The sequence below is a fragment of the Phallusia mammillata genome, chromosome 4 (genome assembly GCF_965637545.1).
Source record: "Phallusia mammillata chromosome 4, kaPhaMamm4.hap1.1, whole genome shotgun sequence".
Taxonomy (NCBI): domain Eukaryota; kingdom Metazoa; phylum Chordata; class Ascidiacea; order Phlebobranchia; family Ascidiidae; genus Phallusia; species Phallusia mammillata.
The window spans coordinates 6,582,545-6,602,510 of NC_137255.1; the positions used below are offsets into that span (position 1 = coordinate 6,582,545).

A 19,966-nucleotide genomic window follows, 5' to 3' on the forward strand; every position below is an offset into this window, starting at 1 on the left:
ACAATAGATGACATTGTACGGCGTCCTTAGAGTTAGAAATGCAAAGATAGTTACAAACCCATGCCAAGATCAAAGTCAACTTCAAGCGATCTTGTCCACACAATCACTGCCGAACTGTTACAAAGTTTGCTGCGGGACAAATTGGCGGTAACTTTTTGGCCATAGAAATTTACATCAAAATGCAAATATTTTTTTTTAATTTTTACCCTAAAATGTCGTTTTAAACTACAACTTGTTTAAAAATACCTAAAACTATTTAAAAAGTACTAAAAATTCTATTTGAACTAATCAAACTATGTTTTTAAAAAAATAAAAATAAAAGATAAATTCTCAATCGTTGTGATTTTTTTCTCGTTGATTTTCTTTATTTGTTTGGAAAACTTTTGACTTGAGTCATAAAACAAATATTAATTCGGATTTAGATTTTACTTCGAACTATTCAGAGTCTCCTCTTCTATCTAAACTCTCTGGTGATTTGGATTTTAGTTTTTGGAAGAGCAATTGTTGACCGAAACGCAGATTTCACAGAGTAATACAAGAATAAAACAGGCCTTTAAGCCTGGATGCCTATTATGTGGTTTGGTTTTGAAACTTATTGCTTGTATGCAGGCCTTTAATTTTTCCATTGCTCTACGAATTATAATGTGACAAGGGTTGGATAACGGCCTAAGGAACAGATTTGATCAGAACTAAAAGATTAACCCTATTTCAAAGAAAAAATGGATATTATTATGATTAGAAGTATATACATATATGCATTGCCCAGGGTAAGACTATTGTGGTTTGAAATTTGTGAAAGTTATATTTTTGATTTTTTTGCAATATAATAACACATTTTTTTCTCTGTTTAGGTTTTATTTTGTAGTAAAAATAGCAACTACTATCGTTTAGCAACTTTTGTTTAAACACCCAGTGATGGCAAATCGCCACACTGGCATCGCTGGTGGTTCTTCCTTTGCAGCATCGACTCGGCCTGAGCGGAACCTAACGGCTCCTGTGGCCAGAGAACTGTTTGACGCCTGCCGCAATGGAGATCTTAATAAAGTCAGTCTTTTTGTCTAAAATATCTTGAAATAAATAATTTTTATAAAATCTATAATTTGTGTTTTAGTTATGTCCAGGAAAACATGTCGTTTTGATCATAATATGAATTATAAAAATCTACTCATTTATGCACAGTAAATCTTTTCTTATTTTTTTCTTATTCTTCGATTCAGGGTCTTTAAAATCAGGTCAAGAAAATTCAGTATGAAAAATGTGTCGCTGTGTTTAAAATAAAACTAATAAAATACATTTAGTGGTTTTCACATTAAATTTTCTCTATTCATTTATACTAGAGATGTACCGAATATTCGGTTTACCGAATTTATTCGGCCGAATCGGTCATTTTTGCAAAGATTCGGTTTCGGCCGAATAATTTGTTGCGATTCGGCCGAAACCGAATCTTTTACGAACACAAATTTAAAGCGTTAAACGTGTCTTTTCTGATTATTAAGGTACCACGCAATTTTGCACAAACATAATTAAGCACAAACATAACGAAAATCGCGTCAATGTTGATCTTTTTCAACACATTATCGTTTTTCCCACTGTAATAAAAAATATTAATTCATTGGCAGGTTGCCAATCATGCATGAGGCAATTTTAAACCCCATAGAACTGAAATGAGAACGAAACACAACTTTCCTGCACTAGTTGCTTGGTAGATAAACATTTTTTCGTGTCAAACGCGTAGCGTACGACTTCGCGTGACGTCATAAATGATTCGGTTGATTCGGCCGAATTTATTCGGCAAAACCACCGAATATTCGGTTTCGGCCGAATCGAAATTTAGCCGATTCGGTACATCACTAATTTATACTATTAAATTTTGAATGTTAAATCCATTTGTAACGTTACAGTTTCTCAAAGATTTTATTTTTCAGGTTAAAAAGCTTGTGACAACCCAAAATGTGAATGCTCGAGATATTGAAGGTCGAAAGTCCACCCCTCTTCATTTTGCAGCAGGATTTGGACGCAAAGATGTAGTTGAGCATTTGCTACAGTGTGGTGCTAATGTGCATGCACAGGATGATGGCGGACTTATTCCATTACATAATGCATGTTCATTTGGCCATGCTGAAGTGGTGCAGGTAATATCAAGTGACTGTATTGCAATTTAAATCTTTATTCTAAGCAAACAGATATAAGGGTAAAACACCACAACGCTCCAACTGTGTTTTTGTCATTATCAGGTAAAATATAGCCAACATAAGGGATGTAACTTGTTGCCGCTCATCAGTAAAATCAATTAAAATGCAAGTGGATTGGTTACAATCGGGTATACCTGAGACATAGGCACAACCATTAGACATTTATTGCACCTGATAAAGACAAAAGAAACTGTCAAAATGTTGTGATGTTTCACACTCAAATACTGTCTTTGCTTAAAATATTTGGAACTGTGCATTGTGTACCTACATCTTTATGAACTTGGCAATTAGAAAAAATGTCAGTAAAAAGATGGAGCTGTAACAATCAATTGTGTTTTTCTTTAGTTACTTTTGAATCATGGGGCCGACGCAAATGCTCGAGACAATTGGAATTATACTCCATTACATGAATCTGCAATCAAAGGAAAACTGGATGTATGTGTGGTCCTACTTCAAAGTGGCGCAGAGCCAAATATTCGAAACGCTGATGGAAAAACTGCAATTGAACTTGCAGATGCTTCAGCCAAGGCAAGTGCACAAACTGTTAAATAATGGTGTACCTTTATGTAAAGAATATACTCGTATTGTTAATACACATCAATGCATAAAAAGACATATGCATTGCTGATGGCGTATATTTGTACAAAAAACATTAGGCAGGCCCAAATGAGTTTAGTGAAGCTTGGGATTGGTTCATGGTAATTAGTAGAGCCCAGTGCCCAGTGTAAGCCAATTTATTGATCCAAGTCTGGATAATGTAATTAGTTGTGGGTTTACGCAATGGAGAATGCACCACCCTAAGCTTAAACATTGATTTTTATACCTCTAATTTGCTTTGTGCCTTTACCAATACACTTCTGGAAGTCTGTTTTGTATATCCCCTACCCTTGGCCTACTGCAAAGAATCGTTCATTTAATACAGTTTAATAGTCGCTTTAAATTAGGATACTTTAGTACACAAATATTTAGTGTTCAATTTTAAAATCTGAAATCACACTAGAGCAGTGGTTCCCAAACTATGGTACGCGTACCACTAGTGGTACGCGAAGGTCTCCAAGGTGGTACGCGAGCAACTTATTAAGTTCACACAAAGCGATCTTTATTTCACACAAGTTTTAATTCACACAAATTACGTAGAGTGTGAAATTTCACACTATATTTCCTACTAAATTCTAATTCATTGGTGTATTGCCGCATTGAACTGTTAAGCAAGGTTTCTTTGTGACGAAATAGATTTATTATGACGTAATGAATCTGTTATTACGACGTAATAAGTCCTTAAAGTCAGTTTTTGTAATAAGCTACTAGTTATGTTGACAGTAGCACTGTAGCGAGGGCGGTAAAAGTTTGACTAAGTTTTGTTTAATATTTACGAGCCTTTGGTTACTGAAGGCCAAAGTTACTAAGGTAAAGTTAGTTAGTAAAGTTTAGTAACATTTTTATTCATTAAATTCTAACATGATTGTAGGTGGTACGAGAACGCTGCATGAACCAAAAAAATGGTACGCGAGTATTTAAAGTTTGGGAACCACTGCACTAGAGTGTATGTTAAATCTAGCAGTATTAACTAAACAAAATGTAACAAGATTATGTATGGACAATTTACCAAAAAACATTTTTTGTGTGTGGTATATATTTTTTTGATCCCCAGACCTAAAAAGAAACCCAGACCCATAACAAATTGTACCATGTTGTGTTGTACTGGGTCAAACCTGTTAACAATTATAGCAGAGCTACATTTTGCTCTTACATTAAACCTAAAAGCAGACTATTTTATGAACAATTGCCATGTAACAGGTTGTGCTGTCCGGGGAGTTTAAAAAAGACGAACTACTTGAAGCAGCGCGAGCTGGGTATGAGGACCAACTGATGGAGTTGCTGACACCTCTCAACGTCAACTGTCATGCAAGTGACGGACGAAAATCAACACCTCTGCATCTAGCTGCTGGTTACAACAGGGTACAGCTACATAGGTTCCAAATGTTTAATTAGTACAAGGGTCTGTTTGAAGTGGGCTAAAATGGTACATTGTTCTAAATTAAGTTTTGTCTGAAGGGTTTTTTTTGTTTGGAAGAAACTTTAATAGAAATGAAAAATGTTTATTTAAATGCAGCTTATTTCAATGAGTTATATTTTTCACTTTTTCCTGCAGTCTCTGTCCCTTCAAATATATCATGACTTTTCGTGCTGCCCCTTTACAAGTGTGGAAGAAAACTCATTAAACAAAGTTATGCCCCTTTTTTGAAACATTTCATAATTTATAATGGTCCTTACAGACCTTGTAACAAATGTTGGTCTGGTAGCACATTATTATGCCATTTTCTGTTATTTTGCTTTTATGCAAAAAAGGTAAAAATAAAAGTTTTTATTAGGGCACCTCTTAAGTTTAAAGTGCTTAGTGAAACATAGATTTATCACCTCTGTTCGTTAGCTATCAGGATAACAGCTGTAAAACACATTGTGTGTTTACCTACAACATGGAATGTTTTATTGCAGGTTGGAATCGTGAATTTGCTGTTAAAACAAGGGGCTGATGTTCATGCTAAGGACAAGGGTGGCTTAGTTCCTCTTCATAATGCATGCTCATATGGACACTTTGAGGTATTAGATGTTTAATTGTTTGATCTATATAATATTGAAACCATGTTTTTTTTTGAAAAAATTAGGCGCCTGTCTGATTGTGTGTTGGTATGTGTAGCATGTGTAATGGCTCCTAAGCACATTTTTTTACATTTTTATTGAAAATTTTTACACATTGTTTTGCCAAAAATGAAACTTTTGTGAATTCTTTGAATAGCTGCATAAATATTTTACTTTGCAAATGTCTACAAGTATAAAAAAACAGTCATTTTTTTATTACCAATTTCAATAAAAAACAGAACCCTTTTCAACTGCCAAAACATATTTAATGAGCTTACATCAGTCAGGCATTATGTAAAAAAAACTGACACAGTGTAAAACAAGCAGTTGAATGTTGACAAGCTTTCATCTGGCACCAGACTTTATTTCTGTACAACGGCTTCCTGTATTGTTCACAATACCTGCCCTATCTAATTACCTTTTTAAGTACTGCTAATGGGGCACAATTTGTTTTTCCCAAGCTTCCAACGCACTGTTGCTTTTCTATGGCAACACGGTTGACGGCTGTTTGATGTCTGCAAATCTTTGTGGCATTGTAAATAAACAATTGTATTTTTATTTCTTTTCATTTACTGCCTTAATGAAGGACACCTGCAAATTGGCAGTATTACATTCAGATTTGTTGTGATGGAAAAAAGAAGCCTGTTATCTTTTTTTTGATTGTACTCAAATGCCCAACCTCCTTCCAAAAAAACTTTTCATACTAAAAAACTTTTTTTATGCTAAGCTTCTATCACAACAAAGAAAATTTTACTTTTATTTTTGATTGGCATTGCTGATAGTGGATTCTTTACTAGGCAGTATTTCATTCTTTTTTTCACAAAAAAAGTAGCCTGTCGTTTTTAAAAGTTGTTGTTTGTCTTTGTTATAAAACCAACATGCCAAAATACCCTCAAAATACAACTTTTTACACTAAGCTTCTACCACAAGAGAGAATAATAAAGTTTTATTATAGTTTTTGCTTTGTTGGCAGTGGTTTGGTCACTAGGCATCTGATTTAAAAACAAGTGCCATACTTTCCCACATAACCTTTGAACGTTGCTTTATTGCAGGTGACAGAGCTCTTGATTAAACATGGGGCCAATGTGAATGCCATGGATTTATGGCAATTCACGCCACTGCATGAGGCAGCATCAAAGAACCGTGTTGAAGTTTGTTCTCTTTTGTTGGCGCACGGAGGTGATCCAACCACAGTAAATTGCCATTCAAAATCAGCTGTGGATGTCGCTCCTAATAGGTGGGTGTTTGTACACAATTAAGGGTTGTTCATATGCTACTGTTTGTTTTTTCCCCTGATATATACCCTGTGCATAGGATTTTAAAATGTTGTGTATAGGATTTTAAAAAGTTTTTTGCCAACTGCAGACAGTGCACACTGTTTTGGCCTATAATGTCTTATCAATGCAGTTGGTGACTAGTCATTAAAAATGTGCATATATATTAGGCTGGTACTGCAATGCTTTGAAGCGATTTGATTGAAAAAGTTGCTATAGAAACCCATAACAATCAGTAGCAAGTATTAACCCAAAACCAGTATTGTGGCCTAACTACATGGTTTATGTATTTGTATTTTCAGGCAACTTCAAGAAAAACTACAGTACGAGTTCAAAGGGCATTCGTTGTTGGAAGCGGCACGACAAGCCGACCTAACAAAAGTGAAGAAAAATCTCACAGTCGAGTCTGTTCTTTTTCGGCATCCACACACCAATGAATCAGCTTTGCACTGTGCAGTTGCTTCCCCATACCCCAAACGAAAACAGGTGAGTTTGTATTTTTTTGTAGTAAAGCTTTTTGTTTGCTAGATGCAGGTTTTATTTTCAAGTTTTTGCAGCACCTTATATCATGTGCATTTGTTTCAATTTTAATTTGGTAAATTTCAGTCTTTTATTATTTGATAAAATTGAGTTGAGTTTATTTCGCTTGGTCAAAGCACACGTAGCATCACAAATCTTTAAAATGTTATGAAGCGCAAAATAGTAAATTGCACAATTGGTGGTAACAAAAATAAAAATTAAACGTTGGTAAAATCCACAGTATGGAGTAGAAGATTTCTTTAATTAATTTTAAGCCATGTTATCCTAGTTTAAACCAATATTCAAAATTAAATTACCTTTTATTTTAAAATCTTTTTCACCAAGTATAATGTTTCAAACATTTCATGCACTAAATTGGCTTTTCACCTAAACCCTATTCCCCATTATAAAAACACCTCCATGAAGAAACCCACCCAGTGGTTTAGTTTGGTGGGTATAAATAATTAATCGTCTCATCGAAATTCCCATCCCCTTAGCCAAAAGCACACAATCGATCTCAAGCATCTCTCCCGCTATTCAAACCCAGTCTGAAGTGTTGAAAACACAACACACTACCTTCAAGGGCTGTGATTACCAGCTGTTTTAGGGCCTGTTTTGTATATATATACTTGTTGTGTTCCAATTTCTGCCGTTGAAATGACGTCAAGACTTTGTTTGATAAAGTATAAATCTGTAGTGTTTATCCTATGCTGGAAACAGTCATTTTGAACTCACTCGAGTTGTGCTTGTTTTTATTTTTTTGTCTTTTTTGAAACAATACATGAGTTATGTTACAAGAAATTAAATTCTTAAGAGGATTTGGAGTTTTTTCTATTCTTTTCTGGTACTTTTGTAAATATATAACAATATGATACAAAAAGGACATGGACAAAACCTTTTTAAGTTTGGGTTCATGCTTTTTACTGATTTTTTCTTAAGAATCTGGCACCAATTTTAACTGTATTCAATTCGCATAAACACCTCCATTCTTTTTTTTGCTTGCAAAATCATGTGTGTAGGTTAAATGGTATGTACAGTAAATCGTTAAATAGGGAAAAGAAAATGTAAAATATAAATATATAGGAAAGGCCCCTATCTAGTTTGGATAAGAATTTTGACTTTTTTTATCTTTACTATGCTCAAAGTATGGTAAATAGCACTTTATATTATGTATGTTATGACCAAAATGGCATTTTACTGAAACATTAGGATAAAATCTTACAATGTAACAACTATATGAAATGCCAATTTAGGTAACTATCTCAAAAACACAAACAAAACAGGCTGCCGAAATGGCAAAAAGGTGTCCATTGTATCAACAACAGCATTGATTTATCATATGCCACCAATCTCTTAGTCATTACAAGGCGATAGGTTATGTCTGATATCTTGACGTTGTTGTTTTAAAAAGGTTAATGATGAGGTCTGGTATTTGACCTAACATTTGCTACATGTAAATTAAACAGTGTTCATGATAATAAACAGGACACCATTTATAGTCAACCAAGACCACAGCTATTTAATTGTTTTAAATGCTACTTCTAAATTAGGCTTAGTTGCCACATGGACTACATGTTAGTATGTCAGCTATATATATTGGCTACATGTTTATTAGTTAGTGCTTGTGTCACAACACATTGTGTCATACTTCTTGATGTAGAGCATACCATGTTTACGTCTGATTCTGATTCATTTTGTTTGTCACTGTTTAGTTAGGTGATAAACTGTCAACTGCTTCACTTATCACTGTAATACTTAATAAAAGTTTACTTTTAAAACTTGTGTTTAACTACCTTTTTTAGATCAACAAACTTTTAGCTCTTCGAGCAGTCTTTAATAAAGATACAATATGCCTGGCAGCAACAGTTTATTTACCTTTTTTAGACTTTGAAATAAAAAATAATAATAAAAAACAACAACATTAAAATAGGCTTGAATACATAAAAGGATGCATGGTGTTGAATATATGTGGCAAAATAATAATGCAATAAAACACAACAGTTTTCTAGCTTTATTGTATATTCTCAATACATTATACCATTTGTATGTTTGTTTTTTTCACACATACATTGCATTGTGTTTTCACAATTAATATTTCAAAACCAGATATTTATTTTAGGTCACTGAGCTTTTGATTCGCAAGGGGGCCAACATAAATGACAAAAACAAAGAATTTCTTGTCCCCCTTCATATCGCTGCAGATAAGGCTCATGTTGATGTGCTTGAGGTTCTACTCAAAAATAGGGCAAAGGTCAACAGTTTGGACTGTTTAGGTCAAACTGCTCTGCACCGAGCTGCCCAACTTGGACTTGCACAGGTAAAAATTTCAAAACCCAACCAGACTTGCTTTCTACTAGCAAGTTTGCCAGAAGAGCTGTATAAACTTGAGAAAGTGCCATAATGTAAAATCTCATGTTGAAAACAGAAGGATAGTTTTTTTAAAGTCTGAGACAGTGGTTCACTATCATATAGATCAGGGGTGTGCAACCCGCGGCCCGTGAGCCACAATCCGGCCCGCCAAGCGGTTTAGTGTGTCCCTCTAAACCGTTGTGACTTTGTTGTGAAAGGCAGTGTTGCGACGAAACTTACTTGTACCTAACATTTTAAAGTTGATATTAAACGCAAATAAAGCAAAACGCAGGTGTGTGGAAATAATATCGACATGATATTTTAATGCAAGCCACACCAACAGGAGGGTAAAAAAAACGTGTAAATATGATACATGAAAAAAATTGTGTGGCCCTTGCTTGATGTCTGAAATTGGTTATATGGCCCACCGATGAACAAGGTTGCACACCCCTGATTTAGATGAATACATTCCTTAACTATTGAAAACATTTTCATTACTCCCTAATATACTACATTGTAGATGCTAAACTGTACAAATATAATTTATTATTGGGTATTTCATCAACTTCACAAGTCATTTTCCAAGACCCTAAGTGTCCATTTACAAATCACATGAAAAAAATCCCCTCTTAGTTACAAAACTCCTTCTTGGACCAAGGCTGGCATAGCTTTTTAGATGTAAGGTTGAAAGCTACACAATTTAAATGCTGAAAGCTTTAATTTAAAACAAATATAGTTTTGCAACAGATCAGTACATGCTAGTCACCTTTATACTATTTGTACATTATGCCTCATATTTTTAACCTATTTTTATAATGGATAATGATAAAATATTATAAAAGCTGAGAATGTATCTATTTGACTAAATTGTACTCACCTATACTCAAGGAATGGTGAATTTTTAATACTTTTGTTAGCTCATTAGTTGTAGGGAGAAATTTCTTACACTACATGTCATATTGATTTTTGTCTAAGTCATTGATTATGTTTGTAATTTTCCTCCAGGTATGCCACCTGCTTTTGACCCATGGCATAGATCCCAGCATTGTATCACTACAAGGTTACACTGCTGCACAAGTAGCTACTGAAAGCATTCAACAGCTTATTCAGGTAAACAATATGTTATGTATGTTGATGTCCAAACTCATTTAGTTGCATGAATGATTTTTTATTATGCAAACAACTTTTGAATTTTTTAGTAACATTACACAACACAGTATAGGATTTAAACAGTTTCAAACTTGCTTGCTCTTTGAATAACTTGTTTTTCTTAATGACGTTAAGAACAAAACGAAAAAGCAGAGGTATAAACTTGTATGTTGTCAAAACACAGTTATGACAATTATGGTTTGTAGATCAAATCTTGTTGTGTTGTCACCTGTTTGTCTAGACATTTTTACCCAAGTTCATACAAAGTATGCAATCAACAAAAACAGCTAGTGTATGCTTTGATATGTTTGTACCCATGCTGATTCATTAGTAAACCTCAAGTCTCATACTTTTATGGGGATGTATATTGTTGAAATAAGTTATATATGATGAAATCATGTTTATGCACACAGTAATGGTAATGTGTAATATACATTTTATAAGTTTGCTAATCTAAGTCATTTGTTTCAATATTTTAGGAAGCATCAGCCTCAAGCAGTGCATCTTCAGCACCAGTTGGAGCAGTTTCAAATGATATTGTTCCTACTGTTGTGGCCAACAGCTCTTCCTCTGCTGCTACAGGCACCACAGACATTGAGTTGCAGGTATTTGCCATGTCTTGTTACTTTTATGATCATAGGTGCGGAGTTTTGCAAAAATGCCAGTTGGCGAATGTAAAATTTAACTAACCTTACAAGAATTGCTATCACTCACTGAGATCACTATTTATTAAAACACATTTGCATTGTTTCCAATACTAGCCAATGCAGGTTGCAATTTTAGGCACATTTTGTTGCAGTATCACCAGCAAGTTTATACAAAAGAAAAAACTTTTTTACAATTTTATTGTACAAAACTATACAAATGTTTATTTTCACTAAACAAGATTTTAACAAGACTGGGGCCCAATTTGTGTTTTCAAATTAGGTGTTTTCGATATTTAAATGAATGTACTGTTTTTAGTTTTTTTCATGTGACTTTTTTTCCATTTTCCATATGAACCCTTTTGACTGAAAAAAGCCATATCATCAAACAAAAATATCATCAATTTTTCAGCTACTTGAGGCAGCAAAGTCTGGTGATCTAGAGATCATCCGCAAACTGTGCACCCCTCAGAATGTCAACTGTCGTGACACCGAAGGCAGACTTTCGACCCCCTTGCATTTTGCTGCTGGTTACAACAGAGTAGCTGTAGTGGAATTCTTATTGCGTCATGGTGCAGATGTTCATGCCAAGGACAAGGGTGGCCTTGTACCACTGCACAATGCATGTTCATATGGCCACTATGAGGTAAGATATAAAAAACTACTTTAAAATCTTGCAAATGTTTTCGATAGTGACCCAAAGTTACACTGTGAATTTCCAATTGTCCTGAAATTGATTTATTTGCATGAACGTGGTATCTAATTCCATGTACTGAACGAAACAATATATAAAATCTGGCCTATTTTTGAGTTCCTGTTAACTTTTTTGATGACATGTAGTACAAATTAGCTTTGTTTTCTCAGCAAGCAATTTCAACCTTAAGAAGGGATATGATTAGGCAGTGGACATAATACAATTTATAAGCAATCATAACTTGAACTTACAAAATGTTTTATTAATGCAGAAACCCCAAATTCCGTGGTGTCACTCATTACTTAAACTGCTTTACAGACCTCACTACGATTTAAATTACTGCTATCTGGTTGCAATCCTTCAGGATTAGATTTTTATTGAAATAAAAACACCATGCTTTTAGTACCTTTTGAATTTTCAGTCACAGTTTTATACAAAAAAAGTTATTAACTGTGATATTATACAGTTATTGTTGGTATTTATGTACCCAAAACCATTTTCCATTGCAGGTTACAGAACTACTGGTAAAGCATGGAGCTGTGGTGAACGTTGCTGATCTTTGGAAATTCACTCCTCTTCATGAGGCGGCTGCAAAGGGGAAATATGAGATCTGCAAACTCCTTCTTCGACACGGAGCTGATCCTCTGAAGAAAAATCGAGATGGAAACACTCCGCTTGATCTGGTCAAAGATGGTGACTCAGATATACAGGTTATTATTGTTATAGTCTTGGACTTATTGCTGGCATTATTAGGTGATTTGCCTAGATATTCTAAGCACAGTACTAATTGCTTAAAGCAGTGGTGGCCAAACTACGGCCCGCGGGCCGCATCCGCCCCCCAGTCCTGTTTCATCCGGCCCGCCAAACATCAAAATTGTGGACAGTTGCATTTATCTCATTGATATATAAACCTTTTATTAAACACAAGTTTAAATAAGATGGTGTTATTTATTGTTATTCTACTACAATAATATATATTTTAATAAAGATGGCAACCAGTTACGACAAATTTTACGTAAATCTCGTTTAATCCGGCCCTCCAGTGGCAAGAGTTGCAAATTTGGCCCTCTGGTAAAAAAGTTTGGCCACCCCTGGCTTAAAGTTTAGTCAAGCACAAGCGTTGTTGTTCAAATTTGTCTTAGCAGGAAAGATGGCTTTAACATGTCTAAAATGTAAGTTAAGTCCCGGAAAGACTCCTGTCATGGGTTCGAATCGCACCACAGACTAGATTTTTCTAACCTATGCCTTGTCATGTGGTGGTGAATGCTTGGTGACCCACTGATTCGGTATGGCGCCTTCAATGGGCCTGGCTTACTGTAATCTAAAAAAAATGTAAGGCAATGATCAGGGAACAATTATTTTACTGGAGTTTTTTGCCACACTTGTACATGTTTTTTACCCTCTAGTATTAAATAAATCCACAAAAAGTTTTTGCGACTCCTGAGGACCTTATGTCTTGTATTTTGTCTCTAATTTTGTAGCGTTTTCACTAAAACACAGTTTTATTGAGTCTGCAAACGGTTATACTGAGGCAAAAAGGTTCCAAGCCATGAAAATATCAAGAAACACTGTATACTGTGGTTAAAAACTCGATAAATATTGGTTAAAAGAGTTTCCAATGTCATCATCTTGTCGTGCATATGCAAATGCATAATTCTGTAGTACTCAATTTCTACAATTCATACAACAATTCAACATGGCTTTAAGAATACATTTCTGTAACAGGATCTTTTGCGTGGTGATGTAGCTCTACTTGATGCTGCCAAAAAGGGATGCCTTGCTCGTGTACAGAAGTTATGTACCCCGGATAATATCAACTGTAGAGATCAACAAGGAAGAAATTCAACTCCTCTTCACCTTGCTGCTGGATACAACAACTACGAGGTATCTTAGCCCCGGACTTAAGTAGCAAAATCTATAGTATTGTATGGATGTGTATTTAAAAGTGGTTCCTAGGCGGGCATTGTATTTAACCATTGCAATTCATGGCATGGACTTGCACATTTTTTAAATCAAGTCCAAGTTTGACATAATTGGACAAGTCCATTCCCACAAAAACGTTTTCAAACTTTGAAAACACAAACCATAATTCAGCCACAATTTTAAAATCATTTCACTGCATAACAATTCACTAAATGTGCCTCTATTCTATTGCATCATAAACGTGTGACGTTAAAAACGCATTGATCCCTTGTCCTAAAGTGACCAAGTCAAAGTCAGATCAAGTGTTAAATAAGTTTGAGTCGCATATAAGTGCCCTGCTAGGTTTTACATTTAAAACACATTATCTTTTTTGCCTAGAACGCAAAATATGTGTAACCTTTCAAAAACCAACAACAACTGAATGTAACTGACAGACTTACAATGTTTACAAACCGTGCATTGGTCTTATTTTATAAGGGGACATAGTTGTCAACGTAATGTCAAAAAACATCACTGAAATGCCTGAAATACACCCGTATGTATTAACAGGTGGCCGAATACCTTATCGAGCATGGAGCCGATGTCAATGCACAAGACAAAGGTGGCCTCATTCCTTTGCATAACGCCTCATCGTACGGGCATGTGGAAATAGCGGCCTTGTTGATTAAAAGCAACGCATCTGTGAACGCTACAGACCGCTGGGCATTCACTCCTCTGCATGAAGCTGCACAGAAAGGACGTACACAGCTTTGCACCTTGCTTCTTGCGCATGGGGCGGATCCAACCATGAAAAACCAGGTACCGTATATTTGTTTAATTTGGTAAACTGTTTGACTTTATAAGGAAAGGGTACATGTTGTTTTTCCCATGTTTTTTGTGGGTGTGTTTAATGACTGATTAAACCAGTGGTTCCCAACCGGGGAGGAATTTTAAAACTTGAGGGGAGAAATTTACTAAAATTTGTAAGTGTGGTTTGTAAATAGACACTTTAGCTCTGGGAATATAAACTGAGAAGTAAATAAAAGACCCAATTTTAATTGATATTTGTATGATTTAACGTCTAGTATGTAGTGTATTGGGAATGAATGAAAAGGTTTTGAATTTTTATGTGGGGAATTCGTCCATAAAGGTTGAGAACCACTGGATAACCCAACGGGCCCAAAACGTAATAAGTTTGAAGTTAAAAAGGTGTTGACATATTGAAGTGGGTATTAACCGTTTTATTATCTGTACACCTGAGTGAAAACAGATAAGTTTTATTTACTCCACTTTTTGAAAAACAAAAATTACTATGATGTCACGAGAGGATAACGTCACAGAACTAAGTATGACAATGTAATTACGTCACTGGTAAGTTGTAATTGCGTCACTGGTCAGAACCACTGGTTCAATGCAAATATAAAGTACTGCATTTGAAACTTTTTACTAAATTTTGTGCGTTTTTCTGTTTTCTTATCTTGAAATATTTATACTTATGTTTACAGGCGTCTTAGATCAGAAATACAAACCAATTGTGCCCAATTTTAACATAGCAAATCCGGTTCTTCTTAACCACTATTTAAATTTCATTTTTCACTAATCTTTAATAGGAGGGCCAGACACCTCTTGATTTGGCAACACAAGACGACGTTCGAAGTCTTTTAATCGATGCTATGCCCCCAAGCATGGTACCGGAGCCTGTTGCGGTGTCAAGTAGCAAGCCATCGACATCGTATTCAAGCCAGACGTCGAGCTCAGCACTGACACCTAGTGAGGTGTTGACCAACGCGTCGGCCGACACTACCGACATTCCTACCACCTCGCAAGCCAGACAACCCGTTCCTGGAACCAATGAGAACAGTTCGCAAATAAGTAAGTGCATATTTGTGGCGGTAAACATGTGTACAGTGATATAACCTCGGTTAAACTGGATTCGGTTAATCCGGATCTTCGCCTAATTAATTCGAGCAAAACTTGAGGTACAAATGATTTTTAATGTGGTAAGGCTTTAATTCATCGACATCGGTTAATCCGGATCTTCGCCTAATGTGGGCAATTTTTTGGTCCAAATTGGTCCGGATTAACCGAGGTTTACAGTACACGTGCAAATTTGTATGAAAACGCGTTTAATTTGTAAAAAGGTGTTTGCGACGCAAAAAAAATGTTTTTTTTTACCAAAAAATGAATCATTCGCCTTAAAAGAAAAAAAAATATTTCTTGAGTTTTCACTTTTGCACTAAAAAACGATTATGTCTATTGTTAAAAAAGTATGTGTGTTACGTCTCAATACCTAAACAAGTGCTGGAACATAAGGTGTTTAGCAGTAGGCCCCCCAAAAATTAAACTTTTTTTCCCACTAAAATTGCAAATAAAATATTCTTTGTTGCAACCTAAATCCTTAACACGAATCTGTCAATTTTTAGATGAAACAGCCGTTATGCAGCTTCTCGAACGACTCGGCTTCACACAATATCGTGAACTCTTTGAACGCGAGAAGATTACTCTGGACGTTCTGGCTGAAATGGGCCACACTGAACTTAAAGAGCTTGGTATAGCTGCCTATGGTCACCGGCATAAACTGATCAAGGCTTCAGAAAGACTAGCCTTGGCCGCTGCCGATGGTGCTGTAGATCCAATTGATGATATTAACCTTAATTCTATCAAACCATTCACAAGGTAACGTTTAAAACGATATTGATGAGTTACGCTGTTTATTAGACTGCCACCGAAATCAAATTCGAATAAGGTTATCATGATATGTACAGTTTTTAAGCAAAATATGATTTTGTTTGTTAGGTGCCAAGGATAAATGTTCTGTATTCGGAAGTCAATTTTAGTTTGATAGTAACCCTAAAAAAAATGTTAAATGGAGAACACTTGTATAACTCAAAGATTCTTGAATAAGTTTGTTAAATAAAATAACTGATTGAAAACATGTGTTGAAAAAGCACAACAATTGCTAATGTTTTCAATTATCATCAAGACAAAAATCCACAAATACTTAAACATATGTGTCTAACCACCATGCAAAATATGGTCCTATTAGTTAAGTACCATTTTCCATGTCCTTTAAAGATTTCAACTTCTACACAGTTGCACAAAACTACCACACTTGTTATCCAACGCTGATAACATAATGTATTCATGTTTCGATTTCAACAGACCTACACAGCAAGGCTCTACCCTCGAAGACCTTCCCCCTGATCATAAGGAATATCAGTCTGTGCTTGAGGAGATGCAGACCACTATACGGGAGCATAGAGACGGTGGAGTGGCTGGTGGAGTGTTCAAGTCTTACAACATTGTCAAGGTACAGAATATACAGCTACAGTTTGTAAGGCTTAAAAAGGGTCGCTAAATTAGACAGAAACTGGGTGATATGTAAATGTATGCATAAATATGTTTTTTGCAATAGTCCCAATTGGCCAATTTCATTTTAGCTGATGAAATGATATAACCCTTACCTGTTGTATGTTAAGTTGCAGTTACCCAAAAGTTGACCTAAAGTAACCTTACGACCTCAACTAACCTTTGACCCCTATACACCGTGACCTAGTTTGTGATAAATAGAAACAATTACAGTGTTTTAAGTTAAAACAAACCAAGAGTTGACCAAAAGTAACCTTTACGAACCCACATAACCTTTGACCTTCCAAACAGGTTCAGAAAGTTCACAACAAGCGATTGCGCGACCGCTGGATTCACCGCCGCAAAGAGATTTGCGAAGAGAATCATAACCATAGCAACGATCGAATGCTTTTCCATGGTTCCCCATTTATTGGAGCAATCGTTCAAAAAGGTGATAATTAAAATAGAACATGATATTGTTTTTTTTTTCTTTCTTTAAAAACCGTTACTTACGTATTGGTTGTTCAGTTTGTTTTGTAGATATTACGTCACCGTAATTTATGACGTCATTAACGATTTTCAAGCACCGAAATTAGATAAACCAAATACATTATTGTTAAAACGCCTTTCCTTGAGCTAAATGACGTCACTAACTCGTTCTGTCTTTGTGACGTAACAGGTTTCGATGAACGTCACGCCTATATTGGAGGTATGTTCGGGGCCGGGATCTACTTTGCCGAGAACTCGTCGAAGAGCAACCAATATGTGTATGGTATCAACGGAGGTACAGGATGTCCAATGCACAAGGACAGATCATGTTATATTTGCCAGAGACAGATGATATTCTGCCGTGTAACCTTGGGTAAGATTGAGTTTCGTCTTTCCGTTGAAATTAGCGTGATAGATAATATATGTAGACTATTGTATGTAGGCAGAGCGTGCCTTTCTGCACTTTTTCTGCTAGAAAAATTCCTGACAAGCTTAGAAATGAAATGACAATCATCCAAAAGTGATGAGAGTACAAAAGATTATGTTGTTGCGACAATTGGGTGTTATTCAGTTGTCGCCACAATGTCACAAAAAGCGAATTTTTTTCTAAAACACGATCAAACATTTAAAATCATCAAGCCAAAAAGTGATAAGTAAGCTACAGACTGTTACGACATGCTTGGTCACATTGTAAACCAGTTTCCTCTGTGGTTTATGTCCAGTTGTGGCATCGAACAGAATTGGTAATGTCATGGCTTTTCAGCCTGTTGCTTCCAACAAACTGGAGTGCTGTTGGATGGCTGCTCTAGCCAATATGGCCAATGTCTCAACAGTGTGCATTGTCTGCAGTATAAATCATTATGTCACAAAATGAGAAGATTACCACAATGGAGCTAAACAGTTTTCCAAAAATAATTCGCTATCCCTAAAGATCCATCACTTTTAAAACCCATTATCATTACAGGCAAGTCATTCCTTCAGTTCAGTGCGATGAAAATGGCCCATGCTCCTCCTGGTCATCATTCAGTGATCGGGCGACCCAGTGTTGGTGGACTTTCCCATGCCGAATATGTAATTTACCGTGGTGAACAGGTAATACATATTTACTGGTATTGTGCATTAATACGGCCAAGCACTCGACTAGAGTCACTTTACTCAGCCACTTATCTCGATTCCAATTTTTTTTAACCAAATCTTTCGTACAATTACAAAGCCTTTTTAGAGAACTTCCCTTTCAACGTACAACAAATACAAATCCTTTTTCAATAGCATCAAAATATAAACTAATCTGAAAAATCTGCTTTTATGAGGCAGCATGATACCAAATCCCTTTTTTTGATCGAGGTATTGTATCTTCAAAATGTCTTGAGGTTTAACAATTGGCTATTTTACGCAGGCGTTTCCAGAGTATCTCATCACATACAAGATTGTGAAACCCACTGACGCACCAGCAACGACCAGCACAAGTTAAAAATCACCAGCCTGCCTCATTGTCTACGTTGCAAACGCAATGGTTTGAAATCCTTCTATTCAAAACACCACCTGGGATATTTTTGCAATAACTAATGCCAATGTAAAAACAAGTTGGACAAAATTGTGTTGTTTTGTGTACGACACGTGGTTATAAACCGTTGTTTCTTTGAGGAAAAGGCGTTATTATATGGTTGGTTCCAAATCAAGTGGATTAAAGAAAAAAAGAAGTAGCTCAAATTTCGTCAAAAACATTCTGCCGCTGGGCTTTAAACACTGTAAAAATTGGCTGACGCTTTCTGCACTACATTCTTCTTGTTTGTGTCAAATTTACAACGAAATAACTTGTTTCGTTTTCGGAAAAGAGATTCAATTTGTTTTCTGTAAAAAGCTTTGACAATCGGATTATAATACCCGACTAGGATTCGGATGCAAGATATAAAACAAATCGGATACCCGGATCCGAAAAGCTGCGAATTCGGATATAATTTTTTTTAAACGGACCTGGATTCGAAAAGGATTCGGCTATGATATTCTGAAAACGAATCGGTTACCCGAATCTCCACCGGTATTTCGTTTCTGCCAATTCAATACTTTGTAACTTTAGTTTGTATTTCAAGTATACTGGGTCCAAATTCACGTTATGTAGTGCACATATGAAAATCGCAGTTATTAAGTTTTTTTTCCTGTATCACATATAAGTTTTATGTTCCAATGGATAAAATTATCTACACCACCGTCTGTGTTGTCCTGGTAAACTTCATGTCAAATGTGTTTCAATTGTTGATTTTTATCTCTGTATTTTCCCTATAACGATTTTTCGTGTCGGAAAAACAATATGAACTGAGTAATGCTGGCGTTCTTGCTTTCAAAACCCTTTTTATTTGGAAGTCAGTTTGTTTTCACTGACTTCTGTTTCTTGTAACACTCAATGAAATTTGGCCCACCGTTGAACTGCAATGTTAACCTTATTTACATTATTTACATTAGTTTGTAAAAATATCCCATTTTATCGTTGTTTACAATTCGGTGAACTGTTCTGAATCTGTTTTTCTTTTCTTTCGGAGTCCACAGATTCTTTTGGCAAACGCATGCGGTGAACATAGGGTTTTTGAATTTACACTGTCTTTGTCCGGTCGTGATTTTTTCAGTGTTATTGTCGGTTTTCGTGTGATTGTTGAACTTATGTGTGTGTCTGTGGTGGCGCTGGTTGTAGAATAAACAATAGGAATTTCAATTGCTCTGCGAAATCCATTCAAATTGCCGTGAATTCGAAACCCCATTTGAAGACCGGGA

General features: G+C 35.7%; 1 protein-coding gene across 1 annotated transcript; it reads left to right on the forward strand.

The window, feature by feature from the left end:
* Window positions 1-832: 832 nt before the first annotated feature.
* Window positions 833-19,907, forward strand: LOC145224467 (poly [ADP-ribose] polymerase tankyrase-2-like). The gene is made up of 21 exons (XM_080090963.1): window positions 833-1,044; window positions 1,926-2,132; window positions 2,538-2,720; window positions 3,990-4,151; window positions 4,689-4,793; window positions 5,885-6,069; window positions 6,409-6,592; window positions 8,745-8,942; window positions 9,980-10,084; window positions 10,603-10,728; window positions 11,180-11,413; window positions 11,971-12,171; window positions 13,187-13,345; window positions 13,934-14,182; window positions 14,974-15,235; window positions 15,787-16,039; window positions 16,526-16,673; window positions 17,024-17,162; window positions 17,391-17,573; window positions 18,165-18,292; window positions 18,597-19,907. Exons 1-21 carry the CDS (start codon window positions 916-918, stop codon window positions 18,669-18,671), a joined length of 3,615 nt encoding a protein of 1,204 aa, XP_079947089.1. The 5' UTR covers window positions 833-915; the 3' UTR covers window positions 18,672-19,907.
* The last annotated feature ends 59 nt before the right edge of the window (window positions 19,908-19,966 follow it).